This window comes from Ochotona curzoniae, unplaced genomic scaffold, assembly GCF_017591425.1.
Source record: "Ochotona curzoniae isolate NIBS_2020 unplaced genomic scaffold, NIBS_Ocur_1.0 contig_3520, whole genome shotgun sequence".
In the NCBI taxonomy this organism is placed as follows: Eukaryota; Metazoa; Chordata; class Mammalia; order Lagomorpha; family Ochotonidae; genus Ochotona; species Ochotona curzoniae.
The window spans coordinates 12,480,001-12,492,338 of NW_024465894.1; the positions used below are offsets into that span (position 1 = coordinate 12,480,001).

The 12,338-nt window shown below is 45.0% G+C and overlaps 1 protein-coding gene across 2 annotated transcripts in view; it reads left to right on the plus strand.

The window, feature by feature from the left end:
* Positions 1-3,354: 3,354 nt before the first annotated feature.
* RBL1 (RB transcriptional corepressor like 1) overlaps positions 3,355-12,338 on the plus strand; it is a 39,833-nt gene continuing 30,849 nt past the window's right edge. The window contains exons 1-6 of one of the 2 annotated variants that reach the window (XM_040981502.1): positions 3,355-3,663; positions 7,298-7,431; positions 8,710-8,910; positions 9,284-9,348; positions 9,449-9,577; positions 9,688-9,848. In XM_040981502.1, the coding sequence (XP_040837436.1) occupies positions 3,505-3,663; positions 7,298-7,431; positions 8,710-8,910; positions 9,284-9,348; positions 9,449-9,577; positions 9,688-9,848 (849 nt within the window). In that variant the 5' untranslated portion in view covers positions 3,355-3,504. The remainder of the gene's footprint in view (positions 3,664-7,297; positions 7,432-8,709; positions 8,911-9,283; positions 9,349-9,448; positions 9,578-9,687; positions 9,849-12,338) is intronic. The other variant, XM_040981503.1, reaches the window with a different exon arrangement.

The window sequence follows — 12,338 nt, forward strand, 5'->3', positions numbered from 1 at the left end:
CATCCTACACTATCCAGTGGTGTTAAAGCAAAGACTAGGGGTTATTCTTCACGAATGCTGTTGGAGTCTCTGGGATCATAAGAGTTGAATTAATCCTTGTCTGTTATCTTATATTTGTGAATCCCTTTCCCTCCAGGAAGATTGCTACTTTTTATCTGATTTATTTATTTACTCCATTCTACTTGTACTTTTTTGTGTTAAAATTCTCAGACACATCCTATAAGAAGCCAAGTCTGTTCTTTACTGAGTGCCTCAGCAGTTGGGATGGGCTAACAAAGTACTCCACAATAATTCGAGTAACAAGTTCATTTAGGAAATAACTCTGTTACATGTGTACAAGACCCTCCTTGATGACTGGCTAATTTTCATGAAAATTTTAAACTTCCAGACATGAAATTTTGTTTTATTGAAATAAAACTTCAATATAAGAGGCTGTAATTTTTATTTTCTTGACCTAATATTATTGCAAGGCATTGTTCATTATCTATTACTGACCCACGGTTGTCTCTTATTATTTCAGATTTTCACCCTTTCTTGAGTATTGCTTTTTCGTCTTATACATGAGATGCTTTTTTTTTAAAATGTGGAAACAGTGGTCTTACCCACTTTTCTGTAGCCCTTGACCCTTTGTGCTCTAATCAACTATGTAAAGATTACCAAAGTAAAAGAATTTTTTAAAAATTAATTTATTTTGATGATCTTTACAGAGTTGGTTAGGGCTCAAAGTGTTGAGGGCTACAGGAAAATTGGTAAGACCATTGTTTCCACATTCTCTTTTTTGCCTTCCTGTATCTGGGGGAAGGGGAGAGAGAAAAGGAGAAGCCACACCTACCCTCCCACCCATCCCAGTTCCCCAATATGGAACATGCTCCGAGGGCACTGCTCAAGTGGTTTTGACAGTTCAACTGTTCTGAATTGCTGCCAGTCTCATCATTCCAAACACAATGAAATCTCTTCAGAATCCACTGACTGACATAGTCCACCTTTGAGTCTCCATTTGCCCAGCTTTTTACTGCCTATACATGGCTGTGATAGTTGATTGACTTATTCTATCCTCTGCAGGTGTCCTCTGCAGGCTCCAATGTACTACCATATCCTGCATGTGCACCTGGATGTGCTGTCCACTGCTTTGTCTGAGCCACTGAGGAGGCTCAGCTTTGACACACACTCCACAGTCGGACCATGGAACCTGCAATTCTTTTTATGGTTGGGGTTATGAGTCCAGCAGTTTGACTGGGGGAGGAATCCCCAAAGAAACTTCATCTAAAGTGATTCCAGACCAGATTCTTGGGTATGCTTGCTGGACAAGGTCCAGCACAGTCTGTCGCCCCTGTCAGCCTATGCATATGCTGGTGGTTGCAATTGCTGAGTCAATTCTGCCTCCATCCCCATCTTCTACACAAACCAATGGGTGTTGGGGCCCATCCCAATCCTGCCTACCACACACTTGGCCATGTAAACAGTGGGAGCTGCAGCCCAGTTGGGGCGACTCCCAATAACCCTCACTAGTCCCATCCCTTGCCCTGGTTCCCGTACTTGCCAGTATGTACAGCAGACTGGTTCAGGTTGTCTCACATCCCATTGAGCTCTCATACATGTCAATGGACATTGCAGCCTAGTTCAACCTAACCAACCCCACTACCCAGCCCACACACATGCCGACAGGTGCCACTCTCTGTCTAGCCATGCCTGCCCCAGTCCTGGTTCTCATGCTAACCAGACAGAGTGGTAACCCAGGAAGGTAGTGCCCAGTGTTTCCTACTGGGCCTACTCCCACTCCCGGATCATGCACTTTCCAGCTGGTTCTGCAGTTTAGCATGACAAAATTACCCCCAGTGCTAGCATGTGCTAGCTGATGCTGCAGCAGAGCCCAGCCAGCCCATATCCACTCTGACTTATGCTTGCACCAGTAGGAACAGTCCACGCAGGTTGGCTTTTCCCTGGTCCAGCCCATATGGGGTCAGCAGGTGTTTCATCCCTCCTCAAGGATGCTGATGCATTCTCAACAAGCAGGGAAGGGACTGGAAGGAAAAGGGAGTTAGATGAAAAGGCAGAAAAGGGCTTTGTATTTGACACAGTGCTTAAGAAGTCTGGGGACTCTTACATCTGTTAAGCGTACTGGAGTGCCTGGTTCAAGTCCCAGTTGCTCTGCCTCTGATCCATGTCCCTCTGAATGCACCCTGGGAGGCAACAGAAGATGGGTCAAGTGCTTGGGTCCCTGCCACCCCGTGGGAGATCTGCGTGGGTGGTGTTTCTGGCTTTGGCTTGGCCCAGTGCTGGCTGCTGGGAACATTTGGGCATTTAAGTAGATGAAGATGAATAAACATTTTTAAAATTAGAAACTACTAAGTGGAAAGGTGAGAAAACACTGCAGATCTATATAGCACAGGGTCTGTGCTATATAGATGCTATTGTCCACTGTCTAGGACACTGTGATGATTTTCAATAAAATCTTCCTGCAGCCCCCTTCAAAAGATCAAAGTAAACATGCAGCCAGTTTTGTTCTCGGCCTTTGTTAATTGCATCTGCTGCTGTTCCAGGGTTTGAAAGACTTCAGCTTTCCCCTTGGGCTGGCTGAAGGTGCTAAGCCTGTCTTTGAACCAGTTGCCAACCAAACCAGAACAAGCCATGCAAGCCTGCCAATGTAAGGTTAGGTTGCTAGATTTTTAGCTTTCAGGGAGGCCAGGACGCCAGTTAAAGGAGATAAAATTTTATTTTAGAGATGTATGTACGGGGGAGGGGGGATGTTGTAGACAGTGGGGGCTGGGCCTGCCAGGAAGAGGTGGGGGGCTCCAAAATCAGGCTTCCTTCTGTTGGAGCAGCAGGCACAGTGCCTTCTTTAGCTGCTTGTCAAGGCAGGGCGGAGAGCTCACAGGGACTTTGAAGAGCTGGGTGGGGGAGGTGCCGAGAGTCTCCTGGGTGAAGTTGACAGCAGTCTGGAATGGTCAGGTGCAGCGTTTCCCCAGGAACAAACAACCCTCACACAATCTTTGCATTAATTTCCTGTGCCCGGTTTCATGGGGCCTAGAGCTCCAGGCTCCGTGACCTGACGGGTATTCTGTCTGGTCACTGAGGTGGCCTATTGGGTTCTAAACACCTCCACGGGCCAGTCCCTCCCAAATCACAGGGCCACTGGCACCAGGGCGGCACCGCGGGCTTCCAGGCAGGAGGACGCGAACAACCCGGGCGCGGCCGGAGGATCCCTCCGCTCCTCGGGCCCCTCCGGCTGGGGCCGCGAGCTCGTGTCGGGCGTTGACAGGACCCGCGAGAACCGTCTTCTTATCATACACACCCGCAGAGGGATAGTTAGGAGCTGCAGAGAAGAAACGCACTTTTTTTTTTTTTTTTTTTTTGGCCGAGTAAGCGCGGAAGCAGACGATCCGAGAAGACGCCGTTCATTCGCCTGATTTTCGCGCGCTTTGGCGCGGGGTGTTCTGGGTAGAGTACCCGGGAGGGAGAAAGGCACCGGAGGGCTGTGGCGCACCGCCCGCAGGGTCTGCGGGGATGTTCGAGAACCAGTCCGACGCCGAGGAGGGGGCGGCGGTGCTTGTCGCGGCCGGGCAGGCGCTGCAGGCCCTGTGCCAGGAGCTGAACCTGGACGAGGGGAGCGCCGCCGAAGCCCTGAACGACTTCATCACCATCAGAGGCAACTACAGCCTAGAGGTGAGGGGCGGCAGGTGGGGGCGGCCGGACGACCCTCCCCGGGCCCCGCCCCGCCCCGCCCCTACCCCAGCCCATGGGGCGGTGGGAGCCTTTATTTGCCACCGGGCTAGGGGCTCTGCCCTGGGCGGGCTCCGAGGAGTGCAGACCCGGACGGGTGGGTGCAGGTCAGCTGGCCCACCCATATTGTGTATGTTGTGTGTGGCGGGAAACGGAAGCCCAGAAAGACGAGCGGCTTGTCCAAGCTCCCGCGTTACACAGGGGTCCCCGGACGGCGGGCAGCAAGATGAGAAGTACCGCCGCTCCATCCAGTGCCACATGCTTGCTGGCACTGCCCTTAAGTCGATAGAAACAAATGGAGTCCGGCTTGGAACCTGTCCTACCGGAGGAACCAAAGCCCCGCCCCAGCCTCGAGAACTCAGCGCTCGTTGCCCCGGGTCCCAGGTTTAGCCAGGGAGGCCGAGCCTGTCCCACTTCTGCCTCCACGGGTGGGTGGTTTGCCCGCTCCAAGCACACCACCCACACGCGGGTACGGTGTTTTGGGCAAAACCAACGCGTATCCAGAGCTTATCTGCGCGCCAGGCTCCTCTGGCAGCTCTTCATTCCGAATGTGTGGTTCTCACCACTGTCAAAATCGAGCTTCAGATCCTTCTAGTCCTCTGGCCTTTGAGCTCCGCTGCAGCCCTGTAAGCATGACAGCTGCCGTTGCACCTGCGTGACAGGTCATAGCAGCGCTCGGATTGTCTTGCCTAGAAGGTTACTGTGATGTAGCAAACCCACACAAGCTTCAGCCTCATGAAGAGAATGATTTGCGATGAGATGGCCCACTGGTTGTCTCTGGCAGTGCCACATTGCAGATAGAAAATATTCTGGGAGAAAAAAGCGGGTAAAAATTATATGCAGTACAGTTGTCACAACGGCACAATGTTTATAACATTTAGAATGTGTAGGATAAGCAGGGATAATTTAAGGCATACACGTGAATGTGCACAGATTATATGCAAATACTACACTGTTTTATAAAAGACACTTGAGGATTGAGTGATTGATAACAGCAGTTAAAACACCTCATGGGAAATTCACTTCTGATATTGGTGTATCAGGATTTGAGTCCCTGACTGTTTTTAGTTCCAGTTTCTTGCTTATTGACATCCTAGGTGGTAGTAGGTGGTGGCTCAAGTCCTTGGGTCCCTGCCATTTAATTGGGAGTCCAGAGAGAGTTCTGGGCTCCTCACTTCAGCCTGGTCCAGCCCTAGTTTGTGTGGACCTGTGGGGAATGGATCAGTGGATGGAAAATCTCTCTGCCTTTATATAATAGAAATATGTATAACATTTAAAATAAACATATTAAGATATATAATAAAATTTATATAATTTTTCCCCCTAAAAAAAGGGCCTAGAACATACTTGGGTTTTGGTATCTTCTGGAGGGTCCTGGAACCAGTTCCCTACAGATAGTCAGGGACATAGCTGTATTTCAGCATGTCTGTATTGCTTCAAGGGCTTTCATGAACCTAGAGGGCTAAATTTACAAAGTGCTTCACTTACCATCCTGTAAAATAATTAATTTCTAAGTTGAAAGACACAAAGTTGAAGTTTGGAGTCGACCATGCATGTCTATGTAGGAGAAACTGCTGGAGAGATGCATGTGTCCCAGGTAAAGGACTGGAGAGGCTGGATAAAGGGTGAAATGATTGGAAAGCTGAGGGAAGATGAAGACGCAAGGGAGATTAGGAATGAATGACCTCTCAGCTGAGCACAGATTGATTTTTGACAGCATGAAAAAGCACTTTTTCTATCCCACTTAGTTTGTTAAGTGCAAACTAACGTCAGTGCACTCAACCAGTTACCTGTTGCAGATTCTTGAATATGACAGGCTTGTTCCTTGTGAATGCTTTTTCCATGCCTTTCCCTTCTGCCTTTTCCCTCACAACCCACTCCAACAGTGAAGAACTAAATATCTAGTTAGGCAGAGTTGATTGGAATCTTGTAAATCTATAGAAAACACAGATGTGTGCATTGAGATTTTGTTTATTTCATCCAGTGGCTTATTTTCCTCCGTTTTCCACCCAGGTCTTTTTTATTTTTATTTATTTCATTTCATTTCATTTCATTTTTTATTTAAAAGACAGAGTGATGAGAAATACATCTTCTGTCCGCTGGTTCACTCCAAATACTTGCAATAGCCACGGCTGGGCCAGGGTGAGTCTAAGAGCCTGGGAGTCCATCTGGGTCTCCCACAAGTGTGGTGGGGGTGCAGGTACTTAGCTCATCACATGCTGCTGCTTCTCAGTATGTTAGCAGGAAATTGGTTCTGAAGCGTGGAATATCTGGTACTTGGAATAAGATATTCCAGTGTAGGATGTGCGTGTCCCAAGCAGGGATGTGTGGCTAAACAACCTGTGTCATACCATGTCACACCACCCCAAGGTTTGTTTTGTTTATAGAAAGGTTAATTGTTTTTCTTAGAGATTTATTTGTTGATCTGAAAGGTTTCTTTTAAAGATACTGATATTGGGGTTGAGGGATTTCCAGAATTTTTACCTCAGAAATATGACATGCAATATATATTTCTATTTGTGGGACTCTCTTGTCAGTTTTGTGCTCTGTTCTGTTTTTTGTGCCACGCTGGTTAAAAAAATAAAAAAATAAATAAAATGGTAAAGAACAGAAGATTGTTGGGTTTTTTTTAAGATTTATTTTTATTATTTTTTTTATTGGAAAGGCGGGTATACAGAGAGGAGAGACAGAGAGGAAGATCTTCCATCTGATGATTCACTCCCCAAGTGAGCGCAATGGCCGATGCTATGCCAATCCGAAGCCAGGAGCCTCTTCCGGGTCTCCCACGCGGCTGCAGGGTCCCAAAGCTTTGGGCCATCCTCGACTGCTTTCCCAGGCCACAGGCAGGGAGCTGGAAGGGAAGCGGGGCTGCCGGGATAGAACCGGCATCCATATGGGATCCCGGGCGTGCAAGGCGAGGACCTTAACCACTGCGCCATCGCGCTGGGCCCAGATTGTTGTTTTTAAATCGAGAAAGTTAATAGGAATAGTTTTTAAAATTTGTTTTATTTAGTTGAAAGGCAGAGAGAGTTATTCAGAAAGAGAACCTTCCTCTTGCTGGTTCTGCCCAGGTGTCCACAATGTCTGGATCTGGTCCAGGCCAAAGTGGGAAGGCAGGCACTCAGACTGGATTTCCCATGTGAGCGGCAAGAACTCCACAACTCCAGCCATCACCTGCTGCCTCCTTGGTGCGAATTAAGCTGGAAGCAAATGGGGCAGGACTCTGGGCACTCCAACCTGGAAGGACGGCATCCCACATTGTGTCTTAACTGCTGCCTCACTCGCCTTGAGTTCTGAAAGAACTCAAATCTAATGCTAGATTTGGTGTATAGGAAGAGACCTATTTTTACATTAATATAATTGAGCATGTTAAGTTATAAAAACACAGGAGTAAAGGGGGTTGTATAACCATTGCTGTAGTTAACTTAGCTTCATGACCTTGGGCAAATAGTTTTACTTCTCTAGTCCTTTATCTATAGGAGGGAAGTTAATTCAGATAATTTGAGGATTTCTTCTGGTTCTAGAATTTAAACATTTTAACATAATATATTCATTTTGTTCTCTTTTTGCGTGCCAGGGAGAAGTTATGCACTGGTTGGCATGTTCGTTATATGTTGCATGCCGCAAAAGCATTATTCCTACTGTTGGAAAAGGTGTCATGGAAGGAAACTGTGTTTCACTTACCAGAATATTACGTTCAGCTAAATTAAGGTAAAACACTTTCATTTTTAAATGGTGTTTTCAAAGCCCTAACTTTAATTTTAGAATTTAATTTCTCTCTTTTTTTTAAAAAAGATTTTGTTTACTTGGAAAGACGGAGTTAGAGAAACAGATCTTTCTTCTTCTGATTTATTCTCCAGATGTCAACAACAGCTGGGACTGAGCCAGGCCAAAGCCCATAGCTTCATCTGAGTCTCCCGTGTGGGTACAAGGAATCAAGCATGGGGGGCATCTTCTGTTGCCTTCCCAGGTGCATTAGCAGGAAATTGAATTGGAAGTGGAGCAACTAGATTTGAAACAGCACCTATATGGGATGCTGCCACCCCAGGCATCTGTTTTACCCACTCAGAATAGCCAGGACTGGACCAGGCCAAAGCCAGGAATCTGAAACTCCACCTGGGTCTCCAGTGTGGGTGTTGGGCATCTAGAATCTCGACCATTGTCTTCTTCCTTCCAATTCAGGAAGCTGACATAAACCAGCCCTCCAATATAGGTGTTTAGCAGAGTGCTAAGCCTTTGTACCACAGTGCTACACAGTGTCATTGTTTTTCATCATCTCAGCAAGATGTTTTATTTCTCTGCTATATGATTTGATTTTAATATATAGACATATTAATGGTTTTTTTTTTTTCTTGGAACTACTTAGCTTTCCATGGCTCATTGCTGTAACTTTTAGTTGCTCTGCTAGCAACGATATGGGACTGTTTGCCTGAATAGGAAATAAAAGAGATGATGGAGATTTGCGTAGTTGCAAATGTTTTGTTTCTAGGTATTTTGGTTGAGTTTAAACTATTTGGGGTCATTATCTCTTGGCATTAACAAGTGTCTAGGTTAGAATGGAAGCAAACTTTTGTGCCCTGTTCAGGAATGGTGTGTAGATTTCAGTTCATGTTAACTTAAAACTTGGTCGTCATCCACTGTTTTCACAAGTGCGTTAGCAGTTTGCTGGATCAGAAGTAGAGTAGTTGGAACTTAAACCAGAGCCCATGTGAGATTCCAGCATTGTTGGCAGCAGCTTATTGTACTGTGCCACAACACTGGCCACAGTCTTGATTTTTTTCAGTCAGTATCTCTCATCACTGGTCACTAATGGGCTGCTGAGTGTTGAGAGTCAGCTGAACAGAGAAGCATATCTATTTAAAAATTTACAGCACTATATATATTCATGATGAAATTTCAGTAATGGAACAAGTGCCGGAGATAAAAGGTAGTGATGGTTGCCTAACATGTATGTATTTGTGGACTAATTAAAAAAAAATTTTTTTTAAGTTTAATACAGTTTTTTAGTAAAATGAAGAAATGGATCGACATGTTAAACCTGCCACAAGAATTCCGTGAACGTATAGGAAGACTAGAGAGAAATTTTGAAGTGTCTACAGTCATTTTCAAAAAATTTGAGCCAATTTTTTTGGATATTTTTCAAAATCCAACTGAAGACCCACCGAAGTTACCACGAAGCAGGAAGCAGAGGTAGGAACTTAATCTTTGTGTAATTAACAGCAAGGTTAGGATGCAAAGCTGTCAAGAAAGTTTACTTTGTGAAAAGTCTGCTTTTTACCAGAAATATCTATCCACAAAAACATATTTCTTTTCAAATCCATTTATAATTAGGCTTAACTAAAATTTTAGATTCATCCTTTGACTTGCTTTCCTAGATTCTGGCTTTTTTATACAGATTTGGAAAGTTAGTTATTTTAATTAGCCAAAAATTACTGCTTCCTTGGAATAGAATTTCATCTGTAATTTGGACTTATGATTTAATACTTATATATATATATACCTTTTAAATTTACATAATACTTCACAAGTGAGTCAGACTAAGAATACTTGTTTTCCTTTGCAGGAGGATCCCTTGCAGTGTTAAAGATCTCTTTAATTTCTGTTGGACACTCTTTGTTTATACCAAAGGTAAGATGACACTTTGGGTACTTTTACATTTTTGCTGTGGGAACTTTGTGCAATTTAACATGAGAGGTTTCTAGTTTTTGTCTTCCTTTTTCTTGTAAAGGTAATTTTCGTATGATTGGTGATGATTTGGTAAACTCTTACCATTTGCTTCTATGCTGCCTGGATTTGATTTTTGCCAATGCCATTAAGTGCCCAAACAGACAGGACTTGTTAAATCCATCCTTTAAAGGTAAAATCCTTATTTATTTTTTAAAACTTTTTATCAGTTTTTGGGAAAAGCCTTTCAAGCTGACCATATTCGCTCTGCTCTCTGTTTCTCCTCCTGCCTTGTCAAGCTAGGCTTGCCCTCTGAGTTCCATGCCGCTGACTTTGAGGCCCCCGAGGAGCCCCCCTGCATCATCGCTGCCCTGTGCGACCTGCACGATGGGCTTCTGGTGGAAGCAAAAGGCATAAAGGAGCACTACTTCAAGCCATATATTTCAAAGCTCTTTGATAGGAAGGTACTGTACTGAAATATAAATGACAGATATGTGGGAGTCAGCAAGAGCCTTAGCCAGAATCGATGCCATGTAAATAAGTTCTCAACACAGTGGAGCTCAGAGAGCAGAGAGTCCCAGTTTTCCATCTCTGCTGTGACTCAGAATTATTGCCTCGTAAAACTTGTGTGATACGAGGCCCTGAGCTGTGGGAGAACAGCTGTATTTGCTGTGAAAGCACTGTCCTGTTGGAGGCTGCTGCAGCTGGTGCTGATAAAGAATGGTGAAAAACTATGTCAGAGTAAGCTGATTGTTGCTGTTATTTCTGTAACAGCTGTTTACTAAAAGTAGCACCATATATATAAATGTAGGTTTACTTTTGCGTAAAACAGCAGAAAGTTACTTGCAGGCTACCTGCATGCATTCTGGATTTTTTGTTTGTTTTTGTTTTTTAAAGATTGATTTACTTTTTTGAATATCAGCGATGACAGGGAGGGAGAGACAAATTATTCATTTGCTGGTTCACTCCCCGGATGGCTAGACTGGGCCAGGCCAAAGCCAGAGGCCAGGCGTTTCATGTGGGTCTCCACAAAGCTTGCAGCATCCTAAGCATTCAGGGTATCTTCTGCTGTTTTTCCCAGCAGAGAGCTGGATCGAAAGTGAAGCAGCTAGGACATGAACTCATCCCTATGGGATGCTATGCCTCATCGACAACCCCTGCATTTTTTTTTCTTGATAATTTGAGTCATCTATTTCTACATGTTTAAATTGACTTGTTTTGTGGGGTTTCAGTTTCTGGTCTCCCTAACATTGACCTATTTAATAAATCTAGAAATCTTTGCAATTTCTTCTTGTTAAAAGAAGGAACTTGGTGGCTAGTGTTACAATCACAGGATAAGCTGCTGCCTGCCACCTGCAGTGCCCAGGTTTCATATTAAAGCTCTGGTTCAAGTCCTGGCTGTTCCAGTTCTGATCAAGCTTCTTGTTAGTGTACGTGGTCATCAACAAAAGATGACTCAAGTACTTGGGCCACAGCTACCCACATGGGAGGCTAAGGTGGAGTTCCTGGCTCCTGGCTTCAGGGCCTGACCCAGCCCTAGCCATTGTGGCTGTTTGGGTAGTGACCCAGTGGATGGGAGATCTCTTAATCTGTCTATGCCTCTGTCTGTCATTCAGCCTTTCTGATAAATAAAATAAATCTTAAAAAATAAAAATAAACAAGGAGTTTTTATGATGTTATCACTCTGTTTCCCTCCTTTTAAAGTGTTAATGAAAATTTTCTTTAAGCATAAAATATTCCCTAACTAGTTTCTTCTTTTCTTATACAAACTTTTGTATTTCATCTCATTTTTCAACTCAGTACATATTATGGCACCTTATCTGTGTGCTAAACACTTCCATTAAAGAAAACCTTCAAAGGAATGCAGGGTTTGTGTTTGGTGTGCTCTGCAGAGGCAGCACACTGGTGGGCCTGTTATAATGATCACACATCTTGATTTGTCTGGATTGTCTATTCTTTGGGCTGTTGTCTTGACATTATTTTAGCACCCTGTTTTATTCCAAAAGTGAAACCGTCATCTTGGTTTGAATGAGAATTCCCCTGCCTGTGGGTTACAGATATTTTGTTTGGCCTATCAATAATAATACATATATATTTATTTAACATGAAAAGCTTTTAAAACTCAGAAACAGGAGGTAAGCATTGTGGCACTGCAGGTTCAGCTACCCTGTGGGATGCCCACATCCTATTTGGGAGTGTCTGGGTTTGAGTAATAGCTACTCAGTGCTTCTGATGCAGCTTCCTCAGGTGCCTGGAAGGCAGTAGATGATGGCCCAAGTATTTTAGCTCCTGCCTGCCGTCCAGGTGAGAAGCCTGGATGGATCTCCTGGCTCCTGGCTTTAAATAGCCTGCTGTGGGGAACATCTGGAGAATCCCATGTATGGAAGATCTCACCCTCCTTCCTTCTCTGACTCCCCCAGTCCAACCCCTATCCTCTACTCCCAACTGCCTGCCATGCCAGTTTGAGTCCTGGCTGTTCCACTTTGCATCCTGCTGCGAGGACGGTGGAGGACAGCCTGAGCCCTTGGACCCTTGCACCCACGTGGGAGACCTGGAGGAATCTCCTGGCTCCTGGCGTCAGACAGACCCAGCTCTGGCCAGTGAGGAGTCAATTCTGTTTTATTATCTCCCTCTCTCCCTGTGCCCCTCTCCCCCTCTTCCTCTCTTCCTTCCCCTCTCTCTTTCTTCCTCCCTGCTTCTCTCCTTCGCTGCCACTTCCTCCCAGTTCTCTCTTTTTCTGTTCTCTCTCTATTACCTTGCCGTTCAAATAAATAAATAAATATTTTTTTAAAATCAGAGACTGAAGCACGTGTTCAGCCTAGTTAAGATGCCCACCTCCTAAGAGTACCTGAATTTTATTCCCAGCTCTGGCCCCTTACTTCAGCTTCCTGTCAGGACAGACCCTGAGAGACTGGTTGGGTTTCTGTCTCCTTCATGGGAGACCCGCATTGCAT